Below are 20,403 nucleotides of genomic sequence, written 5' to 3'. Positions count from 1 at the left end.
TTTATTTCTTATTCATGTTTTTTAAACTGCATTGTTGGTTAGGGGCTTGTAAGTAAGCATTTCACTGTAAGGTTGTATTTGGCACATGTGACCTATAACATTTTATTTGATTTACATAGTCAATCGGACATCTGCAGTGGCCATATAGCATTTACTGCGATATGTTCTCTGCAGAAGTCAGAGCATTTATACTTGCCTTCGCTGAGCAGAACTGTTGTCAAGGAAGTGAAATTGTGTTTATACAGGACCTCCCGCCCCCACTTACGGTCAGCTTTTAGGTTACCTTTCTTTTCTCCAATGTGACATGTTGAGTTTTACGGTTTAAACGCAAGAAAACCATTTCTCACATTGCTGAAATGTGTCAAACGCTTCGTCTTGGAATGGACGAGTGTCTGGATGGTAAATGGGAGAAAAACAACAAATTAGCACGCGTTTCCTCGTGTACACAAGTCCGACTGATGTGCTTTATGTTTTGGGGGATGCACATGCGAATAAAAAAGATCACAGAAGAAGACTACAAGCTCGAAGTGGACTATCGTAGTTAGAGCCAGCCACACCACCATTTCAGGTACCTGAGAATGTAAACAAATGTATTTGATTTATTTAACCTTTATTTCATCAGGGAGTCATGCTGAGACCAAGGTCTCTTTCTCAGATGAGCCCTACATACCCATCAATATACACTATAGGATACAAAGAAATATACACAACTATATTAAAATCAATACACCAAAAGCAAAACCCAGTCATAGAAAACAAACACATTCTTCATTAAAAAGGTCCTCAATTAGCCTTTTGAATTTCCCTATAGGCACCATCCAACTTTAGAGAGCTATGGGGAAATTAGAAAATGTTTCTAATACGTGTCCTTTGTTGAGTGTTGTATCCATGTTTTTAAACAGTGTTGTGGATTACTCTTTGGATGAGTGGGTTACCTTAAACAATTAGCCTGCGTTTCGTGTCGGTGTAGGGCAGCGCGGATCCCGGATCAATTTCCAATAACGACATTTAAAGATACTTAGTCGGGGTCTGAACTAACTGTTAAAAGTTGCAATACACAAGGTACAATTTCGAAATTTGGTTGTGCATCAGCAGTTTTTATGTAATTTTATTTATATTGGTAAATGAGTCTAGTGGCCAGCTATCTAATCGTGTAGCAGGGGTGCTGATGGATCATGTAGGACACTCCAGTGCTTAAAGCCCATGTGTAGTATTATCTCCAGTAGAGTCACTCTGTCACTCACTACCATGGGTAAATAAACTTGAACACTGACCCATGCTTCTGACACCTAACAGTTTACTTGTAAACTGTTAGGTGAGAGAAGCACCCCCTGTCAGAAAATCCAAGGTCCAATCAGAGTTAACTGTTAAGAGAATTTTGTTCTCTAGGTACATAACCCAATTTAATTATATTACTCAGTCTGCAAAACAGAATTTGTAAGATCCTGGTCGAATGAAACAGGCGGAGGCCCAGCTAAAATAGATAGTCAAAAAGGTTTATTCACGGGAACGTTCTAAAGTTAAGAATACAAAACAATACATTTTATACTGACTTCTCACGCCCACACATTCACACAACCATACGCACACACATACACACAAACAGACGCACACATGTCCTGCTACCCAGCCGACAGAGACTAGTGACCTTGTTCTTGACACGTACTCCCTGTTCTCTTCCAATCTCTAGTCAGGTCGGCACCAAGCTCAGACAGTCTGTGTTTATAATACCATAAAGACATATTGTTGTACCCTAATTCTGACTAGGACTACACATTTATTGATTATGATGTTATACATTCTAATCACTTCCATACAATTATATGTTTCAGGGCAGAATATTCTAATCATTCAATTAACGGATAATTCTCACCTAACAATTAACTTAGGAAGCCCTCACCTGTGGGGATGGGGCTTGAGCAGCGGACGTTGTGACCCCTGGAGAGGGAACCCACTAGAGCAGTGGTTCCCAAACTTTTTATAGTCCCGTAACCCTTCAAACATTCAACCTCCAGCTAGCACCAGGGTCAACGCACTCACAAATGTTGTTTTTTGCCATCATTGTAAGCCTGCCACACACAAATGTATGTTTAAAAAACATACATTTATTAAACATAAGAATGAGTGTGAGTTTTTGTTACAATCCTTTTTGTGGGAAGTGACAAAGAGCTCTTATAGGACCAGGTCACAAATAATAATATAATAATAATCAATCATTTTTGCTCTTTATTTAACCATCTTGCATATAAAACCTTATTTGTTCATTGAAAAGTGTGAATAACTCACCACAGGTTAATGAGAAGGGTGTGCTTGAAAGGATGCACATAACTCTGCAATGTTGGGTTGTATTGGAGAGAGTCTCAGTCTTAAATAATTTTCCACACACAGTCTGTGCCTGTACGAGAATTCACTCTCACATAGGTACGTGGTTGCAAAGGGCATCAGTGTCTTAACAGCGTGATTTTTCAAGGCAGGATACTCTGAGGCCAGCCCAATCCAGAAATCTGGCAGTGGCTTCTGATTAAATTAGCATTTTCACAGAAACGCTTGTTGCAATTTCGATGAGGCTCTCTTGTTCATATATCGGTAAGTGGACTGGAGGCAGGGAATGAAAGGGATAACGAATCCAGTTGTTTGTGTCATCCGTTTCGGGAAAGTATCGCTATATTACATTTGACATTGTCCGTAAGCTGCCCATATCATTGCATAGTGCAGAAAATACAGGAGAGTTCAGGGGCCTTGCTTTAACAAAGTTAACCATTTTCACTGTAGTGTCCAAAATGTCTTTCAAGCTGTCAGGCATTCCCTTGGCAGCAAGAGCCTCTCGATGGATGCTGCAGTGTACCCAAGTGGCATCGGGAGCAACTGCTTGCACATGGGTTACCACTCCACTATGTCTCCCTGTCATGGCTTTTGCGCAATCAGTACAGATATCAACATGAGCAGCAGTTACATTTGGCTATGTACAGACCGTTACTGGAATTCCCGCAAGAGAGTAACGGTTAATGTGATTGGATGTTAATTATTTGACTAGGCTACCTGTATTTGACATTGTGTTGTTGTTTTTCTGAACACTAGATGGTTTAATTTTATTTTTGGCAGTGAAACGATGCTACTCAGGTGAGAAAAAAACCTCACCCAAATATATAGCTCCGTTGGAAAATTATAAATAGACTGTTTGAAAATGTGAAAATACATAAAAAAAAAAAAAAGTGAATCACATTTTTATTTGGCGTACCCCCCGACGGCATTGCGAATACCTGCACTAGAGATTTTTCTGCGTTCCAATTTCATGTGTCCCTAATTTCCTACCCTTCTCCCTGAAGTGTGCACTTGCTCGCTCCTCCTCATTGGATAAATGTAAGGATGGGCTTTCCCTGCTCATCATCACAGATGATAAAATAGTAATGAGGAATTAAAAACATAATCTTTCTTTAGGTCTGTAGTAGTGTCTGTCTGTCTTGCATGCATAGGCACTGGGAGTCCCGTGGGCTAAAACGTTGATTATAAGACTGTCTCTGTTTCTCTAGTCTGTATCTGAGCTAAAACTGATGTTTTGCCTCCATCATGACCAAGGTCTTGTCTAGATACAAAATCAGTTTGTTTGTTTACCTTTTTCTCTCCCATGTCATTACCACCTATCAGTTAACATGGGTGTAAACATAAGCTAGAAACCTTCCTGTTTAAAAGCCGGGGGTAGCGGGACTTCTATTGGACAGACAGACAGGCCTGTATACTTACACATGGATGGACAGAGTAGACAGACAGATGGACATACACACTGATGTGTGTTTCCCCCAGTCTCCCTGACCTATCCACTCTGACTCCAGAGAGAGCCCATGGATGGAATTATCTGTTGGTCAGGAGAGAGAGACCGCCTCTACTCTAACCTACCCCATCTCTCTCAGCCTTCCCCTTTCTTCCCTGTCTCTCCTGTCTTCCTTGAAACTTTCTCCCTGGCTTCCTCTTCCCATCTCTCTATCTGCCCCCTCTCTCTTTCTCATGTGTTGGATGGCCATGCTGTTAGTAGAAGAACGTAGCTGTCTTCCAATAGCGTATTGCCATTCTTTACATTATGATAGGCCCAACGGCTGCTTTGTGCTCAGCCTTCCCCCTAGAAACCAGCATCTACCAGAGAATGACATGCATTGTGACACCAGAGAGGAAGCAGCAGAGAGATGGGCCTCAGGGCAGGGTTATCAGATTTAGTCAACGTTGTCTTGTGTTGTTATTCACTCTGGGAAATAAAAGGTGCCAACTTGCACCAATGTAAAATGTCATTAACTACTGTAACTCTGACTGAGGGTTCAACTCCAGAGTACAAGGAAATGGTCAGAGCTGTAACATGTAGGCCTATGTGTGTAAATAGATGAAGAGGAGTCTGTACATAAGCGGTGAACATAAACATTCAATAAGAGCAGTGAACATCTACATACATGTTCTATAAGAATATCAACATACATTGAAAACGTACAATCACAGTGCTAGAATGGAACAGTAAAATTGTGATTTGCACACATTGGTAAAGCCTTATTTATAGTGAGATGAAGGCAGAGTCTTATCTTCTGGAAGTTATCTGGATGTTTTGTAGGCTAGGCTACATGAAGTGTTGGTTATTTCTATTGTTGGAAGTGACTCATTCATTGGGATGTTAATGTAATGAAATAATAGAGCAGATGGTGTTTGGGGTCTGCAACTCGTTGACTGAGAAGCAGCAGGTCATGTGGGCTTTGTAGTGAGGACAGGGGACAGGGCTTTTTCACATCTCAATAGAAATACAAACATAAGAAAGTACACACAACACCATCCATTGAAGTCAAATATATCAGGAGTGTTAAACCATTTTCCCCACTTGCTGCATTCGGTCTTCAGAAATGGAGAAAAAAATGGTCCTCTATCCATCGCTTTTGCCATTTTTGATGCTCTCTGACTGTCTAGCTTTTATTTTGATGACTGTTAGTAAGCTGGACAGAGTAAAGAGACTATAAATGTAAGCTATTACCATTTCTACACAGGTTCGATTTGGTTTTAGTAATTTTAATGTCGATTGAGATTGTTTTTCACAGAAAGAAAAAAAATACTCAAACCACCTGCAGGCCGATTGAATGGGCTCCGGCCCATTGGTCTTGAGTTTGACAGGTGCAATATACAGTTGAAGTTGGAAGTTTACATACACCTCAGCCAAATACATTTAAACTCAGTTTTTCACAATTCCTGACATTTAATCCTAGTAAAAATGAGAAGAGAGAAGGGAATGATTTATTTCAGTTTTTATTTCTTTCATCACATTCCCAGTGGGTCAGAAGTTTACATACACTCAATTAGTATTTGGTTGCATTGCCTTTAAATTGTTTAACTTGGGTCCAACGTGTCGGGTAGCCTTCCACAAGCTTCCCACAATAAGTTGGGTGAATTGTGGCCCATTCCTCCTGACAGAGCTGGTGTAACTGAGTTAGGTTTCTAGGCCTCCTTGCTCGCACACGCTTTTTCAGTCTGCGCACAACTTTTTCTACGGGATTGAGGTCAGGGGTTTGTGATGGCCACTCCAATACCTTGACTTTGTTGTTCTTTAGCCATTTTGCCACAACTTTGGAAGTATGCTTGGGGTCATTGTCCATTTGGAAGACCCATTTGTGACCAAGCTTTAACTTCCTGACTGTTGTCTTGAGATGTTGCTTCAATATATCCACATAATTTTCATACCTCATGATGCCATCTATTTTGTGAAGTGCACCAGTCCCTCCTGCAGCAAAGCACCCCCACAACATGATGCAGCCACCCCCGTGCGTCATGGTTGGGATGGTGTTCTTCGGCTTGCAAGCCTCCCCCTTTTTCCTCCTAACATAACGATGGTCATTATGGCCAAACAGTTCTATTTTTGTTTCATCAGACCAGAGGACATTTCTCCAAAAAGTACGATCTTTGGTCCCGTGTGCAGTTGCAAACCGTAGTCTGGCTTTTTTATGGTGGTTTTGGAGCAGTGGCTTCTTCCTTGCTGAGTGGCCTTTCAGGTTTTGTCGATATAGGACTCGTTTTTACTGTGGATATAGATACTTTTGTACCTGTTTCCTCCAGCATCTTCACAAGGTCCTTTGCTGTTGTTCTGGGATTGATTTGCACTTTTCGCAACAAAGTACGTTCATCTCTAGGAGACAGAACGCGTCTCCTTCCTGAGCGGTATGACGGCTGCGTGGTCCCATGGTGTTTATACTTGCGTACTATTGTTTGTACAGATGAACGTGGTACCTTCAGGTGTTTGGAAATTGCTCCCATGGATGAACCAGACTTGTGGAGGTCTACATTTTTTTCTGAGGTCTTGGCTGATTTCTTTTGATTTCCCCATGATGTCAAGCAAAGAGGCACTGAGTTTGAAGGTAGGCCTTGGAATACATCCACAGGTACACATCCAATTGATTCCAATTATGTCAATTAGCCAATCAGGAGCTTCTAAAGCCATGGCATCATTTTCTGGAATTTTCCAAGCTGTTTAAAGGCACAGCCAACTTAGTGTATGTAAACTTCTGACCCACTGGAATTGTGATACAGTGAATTATAAGTGAAATAATCTGTCTGTAAACAATTAGATGTCCTAACCGACTTGCCAAAACTATAGTTTGTTTACAAGAAATTTGTGGAGTGGTTGAAAAACGAGTTTTAATGACTCCAACCTAAGTGCATGTAAACTTCCGACTTCAACTGTACATATCACCAAGTTGCAAGTTAAAACTCCATCTACGAAATTTGGGTCAGTGGTAGTGGATCCAAGGTGCTGTCTAAAGAGCTGGGTTTTCAGTCTGTGCTCTGGCGGAACGACTCTGCTGGCCTGACCATGGTGCGGAGCTTCTTCCACCACTGAGGTGCCAGGACAGAGAAGAGATGGAGGTGCCAAGGGGCCAGAGGTGGCAGAACAGAGTGCTCAGTCCAGGGTGTAGGTTATAACCATATCCACGGAGGTAGGGCAGAAGTAGAGAATGACAGTTTCATAAAGAGATACAACGTTCTTCATCGCCAACTACATACATACTATTCACTTTATAGAAAGGAACGTTTGGTATATCTAGCTCAAAAGGTTTAGGAGGAGATGGCTAGAATATTCTGAGGAGAATGGAAGATTCCATAGAGGGTTAGGAATGTTGTTGCTGGTGGAGTTAGTGGAGGTTGACGTTGTTTGCTGCTGTTGCTCCTGCAGCTCCCCGTATCCCCATGGACAAACGCATCTTCACCACCACACACTCCCCGGGCTGTGTTTTCCTGAAGGTGGACGATCGGTCAGTACACACACACACGTAAACAAACCCACGGTCAAATCTTTCAGATTAATTGACTCTGACTGTGTGTTTGGTGGTGTTTATGTGCAGGGCTGTGCCATTGCTAGGATACCTGCCTCAGGATCTGATTGGCACATTGTTGCTGACCTGTATTTACCCAAAGGACCGGCCCATCATGTTCTCCATGCACCGCAAGGGTACGTCTTTATCACATCAACCAATCACACCAATTCACTACAGCAACCAACCAATCCCAACAGTCCAACTACCACAGCAACCTTGCATCCACATCCTCCACTTTATCAATCAACCAATTACAATTTTGCCAAGCAACTTTACTCAACAAAGATATAAACACAACATGCAACATTTAAAAAAATGTTGCTGAGTTACAGTCCCTATAAGGAAATCAGTCAATTTTAATAAATTCATAAGGCCCTAATCTATGGATTTCACATGACTGGGCAGGGGCGCAGCCATGGGTGGGCCTCGAAGGGCTAAGGCCTAGCCGGTGGGGAGCCAGGCCCAGCCAATCAGAATTCGTTTTTCACCACAAAAGGGCTTTATTACAGACAGAAATACTCCTCAGTTTCATCAGCTGTCCGCGTGGCGTGTCTCAGACAATCCTGCAGGTGAATAAGCTGGATGTGGAGTTCCTGGGCTGGCGTTGTTACACGTGGTCTCCGGTTGTGAGACTGTTTGGACATACTGCCAAATTCTCTGAAACGACTTATGGTAGAGAAGTTAACATTCAATTCTCTGGCAACAGCTCTGGTGGACATTCCTGCAGTCAACATGCCAATTGCACGCTCCCTCAAAATATGAAACATCTGTGGCATTGTGTTGTGTGACAAAATGCAAATTTTAAGAGTGGCCTTTTATTGTCCCAAGCACAAGGTGCACCTGTGTAATAATCATGCTGTTTAATCAGTTTCTTGATATGCCACACCTGTCAGGTGGATGGATTATCTTGGCAAATGAGAAATGCTCACTAAAAGGGATATAAACACATTTGTGCACAACATTTGCGAGAAATAAGCTTTATGTGCATATGGAACATTTCTGGAATCTTTTATTTCACCTCAAGAAACATGGGAACAACACTTTCTGACACGTTGCTTTTATATTTTTGTTCAGTATAGTTACAATCTCTCTCTCTCTCTACCTCTATTTCTTGCTCCTTGACCCCCTCTCTCTCCTTCCTTCACTCTGTGTAGTGTTGAAGTATGCGGGCCAGTCTCCATTTGAGCACTCCCCAGTGCGTTTTTGTTGTCAAAACGGAGACTACGTCACCCTGGACACCAGCTGGTTCAGCCTCATAAACCCCTGGAGCCGCAAGGTCGCCTTCATCAGGACGACACAAAGTCAGGATGTGAGTGTACCTCTCTCTCGCTCTCTTTCTCTCTCTCTGACCCTGTGTGTCTCTGTGTAGGGGCCCTCTGAATGAGGACGTGTTTGCTGCTCGGAGTAAAGAGGACCTGCCAATCATCCACCTGCCAATCATCCACAAAATTAAAAACCTGCAGGCCAAGAAATACAAGCTCTTCCTGCAGGTAAGAACACACAAACACCGTGGCCCCTATATTGCTACCAGTTTAATCCTCTCAGTCTGGAACGTGTGTAAATGTGTGTCTCGTTCTCTGTTCAGCCGGTCCATAATAATGGCTCCAGTGGTTATGGCAGTCTGGGCAGTAACGGTTCCCATGAGCACTACATCAGTGTGGATTCCTCTAGCGACAGCAATGGCAACCTGTGGGAGGATTCACACCTTGAACCGGTGAGACAATACAGCACCACTACAGCCTGTTACAATACTATTCCTGTTACCTAGATACTAGTTTGTGTCTCTTTATACTGCTTCGAGAGTCATGATTCGTTTGATCTGCTGCAGCAATATATTTTACAGCAGGATAAATACGTGCTCCTCCGGCTCAGCAGATCTGGAGACTTTCTCCGACCAGCAACTGTCTATCATGTGCAAGAGGGAAAACAGATCAGGCTGCAGGCACCTTAGAGAAGAAAATATATGTTTAGAACTGATAACTGATCGCATGGTGCAAGAATGAATTTAATTCATTATTGAATGTTGTGATGGGTATGAGAATAAAGGCCTAAACACAATATCATTTGCGAACTGCAGCCTTCCAAACAGTTCGTGTTTGTTGAGCAGAGTTCTGGTATGGTATGTTCTGGTTCTACTCAACAAACTCGAGAATGAATCGTTTGGAAGGCTGCAGTTCGCAAACAATATTGTGCTCAGCACATTGAACTCTCAGCCCATTGCACTCTCAGCCCATTGAACTCTCAGCCCATTGAACTATCAGCCCATTGAACTCTCAGCCCATTGCACTCTCAGCCCATTGAACTCTCAGCCCATTGAACCCAGCCCCAATTGACACTCTCAGCCCATTGCACTCTCAGCCCAATTTCACTCTCAGCCCATTGAACTCTCAGCCCATTGCACTCTCAGCCCATTGAAACTCTCAGCCCATTGAACCTCAGCCATTGAACTCTCAGCCCATTGAACTCTCAGCCCATTGAACTCTCAGCCCATTGCACTCTCAGCGCCATTGAACTCTCAGCCCATTGAACTCTCAGCCCATTGCACTCTCAGCCCATTGAACTCTCAGCCCATTGAACTCTCAGCACATTGAACTCTCAGCCCATTAACTCTCAGCCCATTTAACTCTCAGCCCATTGGACGCTCAGCCCATTGCACTCAACAACATCCCACCATCATCTCAGCCCATTTCCACTCTCAGCCCGCATTGAACTCTCAGCCCATGAACTCTCAGCCATTCAACTCTCAGCCCATTTGAACTCTCAGCCCATTGCAACTCTCAGCCCATTGAACTCTCAGCCATTGAACTCAGCCCACATTGAACTCTCAGCCCATTGAACTCTCAGCCATTGAACTCTCAACCCATTCAACTCTCAGCCATTGAAACTCTCAGCCCCATTTGAAAACTCTCAGCCCCATTGAACTCTCAGCCCATTGCACTCTCAGCCCATTGAACTCTCAGCCCATTGCACTCTCAGCCCATTGCACTCTCAGCCCATTGCACTCTCAGCCCATTTCACTCTCAGCCCATTGCACTCGTACCAGTATACGGGTTGAAACTGGCAGATTTGGGCACTAATAAGCGAGTAGTGGCTGTACAGTAACATGCTATACATGACATCAGAGCTCTGGATCTGCGCTTCACAGCGCTGTATGGGTTTTGACTGACACGTTCTGAACTTGAGCACCGCACGCGACAGGAAGTTACCCCCATCCCTGAGCAACTTTTGCAAATGTTTTGTTGTCTGAGTGAGGGAAATGCTGTAAATACATAGACTCTATGTATTTTTAAAGATGAAACGTTGAGGTTTATAGTAAATATCGCTTTGTTGTCATAAAAGCAAGCCAAAATCATAAAACTGACGTCATATACAGTGTCAACGTTTATGATCACTATGTTTGATGTACAGTTAGAAGATGACATTGCGTTATACCTTGGGTTGTTCTGAACAGAATGAGCCTATGTTTGTCTATGTGAAGAAAATTTGCCCCGGCACACGCACCTGAATGCATGACTCTGTTTCTCTGAGTTACCTTGTGAAAGCCTACCGCTGTAAGATCGTATTTTATGACTTAGCTAGTCATGTTGGCAATAGAACAAGCTTTCATATGATGCCCACATGACCCAGATTGCGATTTATAATGGGCCGTTTTTGGATTGCATGAAACAGCAACAGTAATTGTGTGATGGCATGGATTCAGAATTGTGTTCCAAACTAAACAGCTAGAAGTGTGCTTGCTTCAGTTCCTCAACGGCACAGCTAGGAGAGCTTTAAAAGGTACCTAATAGTTGAAGACTCTTCTTTGAGTCATAAAAGTGCATTGAAATGACTTAGGAAGTGTGCACACTTTGGGGAGATGTGTGGCCACTTGAAGACACCAGTTAGTCCTCTCACTCAGACCCTTGTCATTTGTTTCTCTTTTGTTGCACCTTCCCAACATTTTCCAGGATTATTCTTATCATGTTAATGAATGTACTCAGAGTATTTTCAGATTTCGTTATCAACAAATGCAGTAACAATAGAGTAAATGTGTAATGCACATAATGGCAACGGTGTAATGTTTGGATTCAGTGTTGTCAGGTGAACTGTTGTGTACTCACATTTAGTCTAACAATTTCCCCATTATCTCCAAACTGTTCCCTTTTAATTGCTATCATGGTTATGCATTTTCATATTCCTTCTGTAAGTAACATTTCAATTTAGCCCTATCCCTAGAGGCCAATTCCCACGACTGTAAAGGGTTAAATGCTTATCACCCTCACGGCTGTCAAGCAATGCATTCCGCCAAGAGTCGTTCACGATCTAGCCTGGTTGCGGCCACAACTGGAGCTCGTTTCAAATGTTTCAAGAAATAAACGTATTTGTATGCCAAAAAAATCTACAAATGTACATTGTTTTAAATCACATTTTTACAAGTCAGTCACAAATGGCAGGTTCAATAAGCTCCCTGTATGCCAATGGTGAACGAGAAGCTAGTAAAATCATGACTCTTTCGATTTGTGTGGTGTGTGTATGACCATGCAGCAGATCTGTGCTGATGTGAAGAGTTGGGTCCAACAGGCATACTTGGAATCCAGCCACATACTCACCCCCTTTGGGAAATCTGCCACAGGTACGATAATGCTCAGACCCTGATCCAACAGTTACCAATACTGGTCCTGGGGAACCAAAGGCTGTGCAGGCTGTTGTACCAGCCTAGCACTAACACACCTCATTCAGCTAATCAATTAATCATCTAGCTGTTCAGTAGTTAAATTCTGGCTTACCTTTGACCCCTTTGTGATGTCACACAGCGCCCTTCCCCCACACCAGGGCTGAGGTCAGAGGGCATGAGGAGACCAGGAAGCAAGCGCACATTCCGTCCCATCAGCAGATCAACTCCGTGGACAGCATCATCAGGTGGGTGGATCCTCTGACTGACAGCAGAGGGTGACGGTGTCACTGTGATGGTACATGTATTTTATCTGCAATCAATGTTTCAGTGAGGATCCGAATAAAGTGTGTGTTTGTAGGTATCTGGAGGGCTGTGGTCCACACTTGAAGCGTAAGAGCAAGTCTCGCTCCATCGGCACATCTTCCTCCTCCTCCTCTACCTCAGAGGATGACACACCCACCACTGACCCACACACTGCCCAGGCCAGCTCCGACAGTGAGTTACACAAACACACACAGCTCAGACCATATATATATACACACACACACACACACACACGCACACAGCTTTCTGATGTTTTGTCTGTCTGTATGTGTAGTTGTGGTGCTGGACAATCAGGTGTCAGTGGGCTCTACAGCAGCAGCTATGGTGAGAGCTCCTCTCACAGACATCGCTCTGTCTACAAAGGCTATGAGTGTAGTGTCAGTCACCAGCTAGTGCTCCTACAGCAGCACTATAGTGCATGTTCCCCAGCCAGCGTCAGGTACGGACACACAATCATATTCTACCCTTTTATTTGTAATGACAAAACAAACAAAAAATATATCTTCTTTATGCCCTGCCCTCCAGAGGTGACAGTCCTAGAGGATGCACCAATGGGCAGCAAGCCTGCTGACCCCACTCCTGCTCGCGCTGCCCCTAGCCCCACCCCTAGCTCTTCTGCCGAGGAGCTGCAATTGGTGGGTCTGACCAAGGAGGTCCTTTCAGCTCACACTCAGAAGGAGGAGCAGGAGTATGTGGATCGCATCCTCCACAGTCCCTATAGCTCCTATCTACAGCAAGACAACAGCTCCGGGGTTCACCCTCACCACCCAGGCCAGTGTGTGTGTAGAGGACTGTTATCACACATGCTTTGGAGCAGGGTGACTTGTGTCAACCACCAAGCTGGAGGCCTGTGGCATTGCTTTGTTAGGATGATGAGGTTTTCTTCCAGATAGATGTGCTGTATTTGTGATTACTATTCTACTGTTCTCTCTCCTCCCTCCCTTCAGGTGACTACGTGATGCAACCGGTGACTGCAGCCGTGTTGAACCGCACTCGGACAGGGAAGCCTAATAAACACAAGCGTCCCAAACCCAAAACTTCGTCTGACAGCTACGCCTCTCCACCCGAGCCCCCTCTTGCCCTCCCCCGCCCCTACTCCGCCTGGCCCTCCTCTGAATCCTCTAACCCCCTTCCCCAGTTTGGGCTGCCCCACCCTCCTATATCCCCTCCACAAGCCCCCATGGGTACCCTCCAGACCCCCTACTTCACTATGCTGAGAAGCCAGCCAGGGGTGGACCAAGTGGGGAAACAGCAGCAGGCATGGGTGGGCCCCATGGTGCTTCAACCAGACCAGAACCCAAACTCAAACCCACAGAACTTTCAGCAGAACCTACAACAGAATGTTCAGCAGAACCTCCCGCATAACTTTCAGTTTATGCAGTCCATTCAGAACATGCAGACCCCAGTCTATGCAGTCTGTCCAGGTGCAGTCCATCCAGTCCAACATTCCCAGACAGAACTTTCAGTCCATTCAGATCCAGAACATTCAGGGCTTCCACAACATACAGCCCATGGCCCATAAGTATAGATACATCCGACAGGAGAGTGAGTGATGAAAGTTGGACAGAGGATCTTGAAATCTCTGTGCAAGAAACCATTGGATGAACTTTGAAAAACAAATGTTTTTGAAAAACAAATGTTGGTGTCCCCAGGACTGAGTTAGGGAAAAGCTGCCCTAGAATCTTCAGACACAGATTAACACACATACACAGATCTGAACAGCTGCATCAGAGGCTGTATTGGGCCGGAGGGCACAGAGGAATGGAGCATTCTGATTGGCACTTTCTGGCAGGTGAGAGACGGGTATTCTTATTGGCTGGTCTCTGGACCCCAATTGGATCACTTCTGACAGATTTTGTTGGATTCCAATGGATCATTTGTACTCTCTCTCTCTGTCCCTCCCTCTCTCTCATTGTAGACCCTGTGTATATTAATTTGGGAGTCTGTTCTGCAGGCTGTTTAGAACCTGGATGGCCCGATACCACTGGGAGATATCAAAAACACAGACTGAAATCTACTGATGTTATGGACACACACTCTGGGTGATACTGGCAGAGTGATTGTATGGACAGTTACAGCCCTAAGCCGACTCCCACTACAAATGAACTCTGCATTTTTGTCTAGCGAGCAAATGGATCTGACAAGCAGAAGGGCCTTATGTTGTGTAGGAGTGACATGTGTATGGACACACACTGTGAGATACGGGGTGATGTTAGGGACACAGAAACCCTCAGTATGATACAGACAGTGACGGGGTGTTGAACTGCAGTACAGCGTCTGGGCTGTTCCCTGGATCCATGGACCAGCACAGGGACTCCAGAAGTTGTTGTGGACCTGGACCTAGAATGAACAGTTGCCATGACGTTCCACCGCTTCTGCTCCTTTCAATTTCTATTTTTGTGATTGTTGTTTATTGTGTCTCTACGATTCCAAAGGTTCCCTAGTACTCCTTGTCCTAACCTCAACAAGCTGCAACCACAGCCAGGCTCACTTTATTGAATGAAATGTTATAAAGGCTTGATGTTGGTGTCTTTTGTATGTTTGGTGTGTGTGTCTTCTCTATGCGCTCATGTCCATAAGTGTCCTGTTTGTCTAGGTTTTGTACATTTTTTGGGGTACAGAACAATGTATTTTAGAAGAAAAAAACTGTATACAAAACAAAGCAATTTGTTTTGAATTGAGGGAGTTTTTGTGACAACTTGAAATGACTACATAAAAAGGATGACAACAATTGACTTTTTTTTATATAGCCCTTCTTACATTAGCTGATATCTCAAAGTGCTGTACAGAAACCCAGCCTAAAACCCCAAACAGCAAGCAATGCAGGTGTAGAAGCACGGTGGCTAGGAAAAACGCCCTAGAAAGGCCAAAACCTAGGAAGAAACCTAGAGAGGAACCAGGCTATGAGGGGTGGCCAGTCCTCTTCTGTCTGTGCCGGGTGGAGATTATAACAGAACATGGCCAAGATGTTTAAATGTTCATAAATGACCAGCAGGGTCAAATAATAATAATCACAGTAGTTGTCGAGGGTGCAGCAAGTCAGCACCTCAGGAGTAAATGTCAGTTGTCTTTATTTTGGTAACCTTTCCTAGCTAATCTTCCTTCAAAGGTAGCTTTTAGTCCAACAGTCTCTAGGTCTCTATCTGGTCGTCTATCAACACACAATCACATACAGTACACAGTCCTGACACTGAGTTCTCAAGAGATTTGTCACTGAGGCACAATCAACACAAGCTGATCTCCAAACATACTGTTTTATTCATTATTGTACATACAACACTACACAGTCATGTTTATTACTCATATTCACTATTTCACTATGTACACCTGAGCTGTGCCTGAACACAACAGAATAAATACATACTATGTATCGTGTGTGTCACTCCTAGACACAGTACTTCCAGAAGCACTCTGTAGTGGTTCTCTTTCTGTACTCTCTTCTGCTGCCCAGGAAACGAGGTTGAGGGCTCAGAGCTGGTGTTTCCAACAGCACCTGAGAGAGAGCGAGAGAAAGAAATTAAGTAGTAGAGAGAGTAAGTGAAAGGAACGAGAGTTGAGGAGAGCTTTGATACTTTGCTGAATGCTTAGTATGTGAAAGGTGCCTGTGTTCAATGAGATTGCTAGTTTGTTTTGGATGGACTGATCTCTCACCTCTCTCACGGCCTGGTCTGGGCTGAACACTGCTGATCTTAGATCTGTACAGAGACGAGTGGAAACAAAGACCTGGTTAGGTATATGTTTACCATTCTCTGTCTCTCTCTCATATACAGACTCACACTCACACATTTAGAGTGGAAACAAAGACCTGGTTAGGTATATGTTTACATTCTCTGTCTCTCTCTCATATACAGACTCACACATTTAGAGAAGACCATCAGACCCACCCTCACATCGTGCTGCTCACATCGTACACTTACACAAGGCTGACACCATAGACCCGCTCTCTCTTCTGATGTACAAACTGACACACAAACACTCAATGTCACTCACTGCCACGGCCAGGTGCACTGTGGAATCTGTAGGTGTGGTCAGAAAGGACCAGCTCCTCTGGACTCATCACCTGGTCCTCCTCTACAGACGCTATAAACATGACATAACGGGACTTAACATGACATATATACAACATGATATAACGTGTGTGTGTGTGTGCTTGCATGTTTGTGTCACTCACCTGTTCCGGTGTAGGACATCTCGTTAGAGTGTGAGACGGGGTGTGTGAGGAGGGGTCCGGCGGCGGTAAGCAGCAGAACACACGAAAGGAAACGCTTACACTGCATGTCTGTACTGGACCGTCTGTACTGCCTCCAAACTGTCTGTAGTACTGTCTACTGTCTGTACTGTCCTACAGGTGTCTGCCGGTAGCTGTTTCCCAGCCGTCTGTACTGCAACACAGAGTCTGTAGCTATATTTGTCTGTTGTGTTTGAAGGAACACTGTGTCAGAACCAACTGTAGAGGATGCCGTTTCTATGCTACGTAGCTACTTTTTCTTCTTTCTCTCTTTCTCTCTCTTTCTCTGTGGATCCCTGCAGGTCTCAATCAGGTGCTCTGCTCTGGATCCATACCCTGCCTTATATACCTCCCTCCTTCCCTCTCTCCTATCTTCTCTCAATCCATCTCCACTATTTCGGCCCTGAGTTGTAAATATTGCCCCGTACTGTCAGTGAGGCTGACAGGGAGGCCCAATAAACCAACCTCTCTCCCTCTCATTTCCATCTTTCTTTTTCACTATCTACCTCTCTCCTTCCCTCTTTTGGCATAGCGTGCGTCAGGGGTGACACATTTAACCAGCTTGTCCTGATGCCACCCTAATAAATCTGCACAGCGCAGGTGTGAGTGTATGTGTTAGTGTACACTGAGTGTATATGTGTTGGTGTGAGTGTCCATCGGTGACTGCCACTGCTGGTTCACGCCCCAAAATGGCCCCTGAATTTACTTCCCCGTTCACACACTCGTTTGTTTTACAATCATTGTATGGACCAAACAATTAATTATCATTCAAAATCCTATTTTCCCTAACCCCAAACCCTAATTCTAACCCTAATCCTAACCTTAACCCCAAACCCTAATTCTAACCCTAATCCTAATTGTAACCATAAACCTAACCCTCAAAATGTCCCCACTTGTCTGAATTTTCCTTGTTTTACTGGCCTTGATCCCCACAAGGATGGCTAAACCAAAACAGACACAGATAGCCTGTTCCAGGCCTCTCTCCCTCTCAACCTAAGTCCCCAGAACCAGGATTAGGACTTCCTGATCTATACCATAGTCATGTGCCTGTGCATTAGCCTGTTCTTTTGTCACCTCTCACTCTTCCTCTACCAATTCAATTCAAGGGGCTTTATTGGCATGGGAAACATGTGTTAACATTGCCAAAGCAAGTGAGGTAGATAATATACAAAAGTGAAATAAACAATAAAAATTAACAGTAAACATTACACATACATAAGTTTCAAAACAATAAAGACATTACAAATGTCATATTATGTATATATACAGTGTTGTAACAATGTACAAATGGTTAAAGTACACAAGGGAAAATAAATAAGCATAAATATGGGTTGTATTTACAATGGTGTTTGTTCTTCACTGGTTGCCCTTTACTTGTGGCAACAGGTCACAAATCTTGCTGCTGTGACGGCACACTGTGGAATTTCACCCAGTAGATATGGGAGTTTATCAAAATTGGATTTGTTTTCGAATTCTTTGTGGATCTGTGTAATCTGAGGGAAATATGTGTCTCTAATATGGTCATACACTGGGCAGGAGGTTAGGAAGTGCAGCTCAGTTTCCACCTCATTTTGTGGGCAGTGTGCACATAGCCTGTCTTCTCTTGAGAGCCGTGACTGCCTACGGCGGCCTTTCTCAATAGCAAGGCTATGCTCACTGAGTCTGTRCATAGTCAAAGCTTTCCTTAAATGTGGGTCAGTCACTGTGGTCAGGTATTCTGCCACTGTGTACTCTCTGTTTAGGGCCAAATAGCATTCTAGTTTGCTCTGTTTTTTTGTTAATTCTTTCCAATGTGTCAAGTAATTATCTTTTTGTTTTCTCATGATTTGCTCGGGTCTAATTGTGCTGCTGTCCTGGGGCTCTGTGGTGTGTGTTTGTGTTTGTGAACAGAGCCCCAGGACCAGCGTGCTTAGGGGACTCTTCTCCAGGTTCATCTCTCTGTAGGTGATGGCTTTGTTATGGAAGGTTTGGGAATCGCTTCCTTTTAGGTGGTTGTAGCTCTACCTCTCATTCCATTTCCCTCGTTCTATTCCCCCCCACTCACCCCCCACCCTCTCTCATTGTCACCTCAGAGGCTTCAGTAAATCATGTGTGTGATTCACAGCTCAGACCATCTCCACTCTGCAGAGCACTTCCGTGCCACGTCTCCTGTAAACTCTAATTGATGTGTGTTTGTGTGCATGTGTGTATATACATTTATGCATCGCATACCACCGGCAGGGCTGCATCTCTAGTAAATGGGTTGGGATTTAAGGGCAGAATATCTCACCTTGTTAGACAGAAACACGATCACTTCATTGGCCATGGAACCCAGAGTGCGTCACTGACTGCTACAGCAGCTATAAAGGGGAGTCATTCATACAAGTATCTGCCATGGTAAATTTACACTCAGTTTCTCCTAAAGCAAAACACTCAGTTAAACACTGAAGGGAATTCTGAATAAAGAACATCTATTTTTCTCCTGTATCTTGTTAATATTGTGATAGATGTGCTACGTGCACCAATCAAATCTGTATGAATCTTAAAATTGGTTTGATGATTTATTTGTATTCATATTTATTATGGATCCCCATTAGTTCCTGCCAAGGCAGCACCTACTCTTCCCGGGGTCCATTAGTTCCTGTCAAGGCAGCACCTACTCTTCCTGGGGTCCATTAGTTCCTGCCAAGGCAACACCTACTCTTCCCGGGGTCCATTAGTTCCTGCCAAGGCAGCACCTACTCTTCCTGGGGTCCATTAGTTCCTGTCAAGGCAACACCTACTCTTCCTTGTCGTCCATTAGTTCCTGTCAAGGCAAGCACCTACTCTTCCTGGGGTCCATTAGTTCCTGTCAAGGCAGCACCTACTCTTCCTGGGGTCCATTAGTCTTGTTTAAGGCAGCACCTACCTTTCCTGGGGTCCATTAGTTCCTGTCAAGGCAACACCTACTCTTCCTGGGGTCCATTAGTTCCTGTCAAGGCAGCACCTACTCTTCCTGGGGTCCATTAGTTCCTGTCAAGGCAGCACCTACTCTTCCTGGGGTCCAGCAAAATTAAGGCAGTTTATACAATTTTAAAAACATTACAATACATTCACAGACGGTGTGACCTCAGGCCCCTACTCAACCACTACCTCATATTTACAGTAAAAAATCCATGTGTACATGTGTGTATAGTGCGTATGCTATTGTGTGTGTGTGTATGCATGTGTCTGTGCCTATGTTTGTGTTGCTTCATAGTCCCCGCTGTTCCATAAGGTGTTTTTTTATCTGTTTTTTAAATAACATTTTACTGCTTGCATGACTTACTTGATGTGGAATAGAGTTCCATGTAGTCATGGCTCTATTTAGTACTGTGCACCTTCTATTGTCTGTTCTGACTACCTCTTGTGGGCATGTCTTGTGGGGTATGCATGGGTGTCCGAGCTGTGCGCCAGTAGTTCAAACAGAAAGCTTGGTGCATTCAACATGTCAATACCTCTCATAAATACGAATTAATGTGCCTCTCTACAGCATGTGGTTTCATTTGCACTACAGAGCCAGTTGAGTGTTTTTTTTCAGGCATACTTTGTTTGTAGAATTCATGAACAAGTGTATTTACATCAAACAAACATGGAGAGCAAAGAATAATGTGAGTATTTTAACATAAAATGCCTCTGTTGCAATAAGATGGAAGAACTGTTGACAGAGGAAAGTCTAGACAGAAAGTAGAGTTGGGTAGAGTAGATCTTTATTGTCCCAATAAGCTATTTGTTATGCAGACAAGGAGACATGATACAGGAGTGTCAAAACTTAACGGGTATAAGGGATTCAGTCCATTAACGATACAATACAATAGTAACATAAAGCATCAGAGTACACAAATAAAAACAGTTCATAATGTGCAATG

The 20,403-nt window shown here is 43.9% G+C and overlaps 2 protein-coding genes across 2 annotated transcripts; one reads left to right on the top strand and one right to left on the bottom strand.

The window, feature by feature from the left end:
• Window positions 1-380: 380 nt before the first annotated feature.
• On the top strand, window positions 381-15,007 carry per3 (period circadian clock 3). Its single transcript, XM_070445826.1, is given in 13 exon segments — window positions 381-399; window positions 7,190-7,268; window positions 7,359-7,465; window positions 8,486-8,618; window positions 8,620-8,640; window positions 8,701-8,821; window positions 8,917-9,044; window positions 11,843-11,943; window positions 12,125-12,230; window positions 12,344-12,480; window positions 12,584-12,748; window positions 12,835-13,080; window positions 13,257-15,007. Coding segments are annotated over 13 exon segments (1,938 nt in total). The 3' UTR covers window positions 13,832-15,007.
• A 687-nt stretch (window positions 15,008-15,694) lies between these two features.
• Window positions 15,695-16,669, bottom strand: LOC111970582 (prepro-urotensin II-beta). The gene is made up of 4 exons (XM_023997397.1): window positions 16,481-16,669; window positions 16,300-16,389; window positions 15,961-16,004; window positions 15,695-15,802 (listed from the first exon to the last, which is right to left on the bottom strand). The coding sequence occupies exons 1-4, from the start codon at window positions 16,584-16,586 to the stop codon at window positions 15,695-15,697; spliced, it is 348 nt and encodes a 115-aa protein (XP_023853165.1). The 5' UTR covers window positions 16,587-16,669.
• Between the last annotated feature and the right edge of the window lie 3,734 nt (window positions 16,670-20,403).

This window comes from Salvelinus sp. IW2-2015, linkage group LG11 (assembly GCF_002910315.2).
Source record: "Salvelinus sp. IW2-2015 linkage group LG11, ASM291031v2, whole genome shotgun sequence".
Classification (NCBI taxonomy): domain Eukaryota; kingdom Metazoa; phylum Chordata; class Actinopteri; order Salmoniformes; family Salmonidae; genus Salvelinus; species Salvelinus sp. IW2-2015.
The sequence above is the reverse complement of the archived record's forward strand: the minus strand, read 5'-3'. Positions and strand labels throughout refer to the sequence as shown.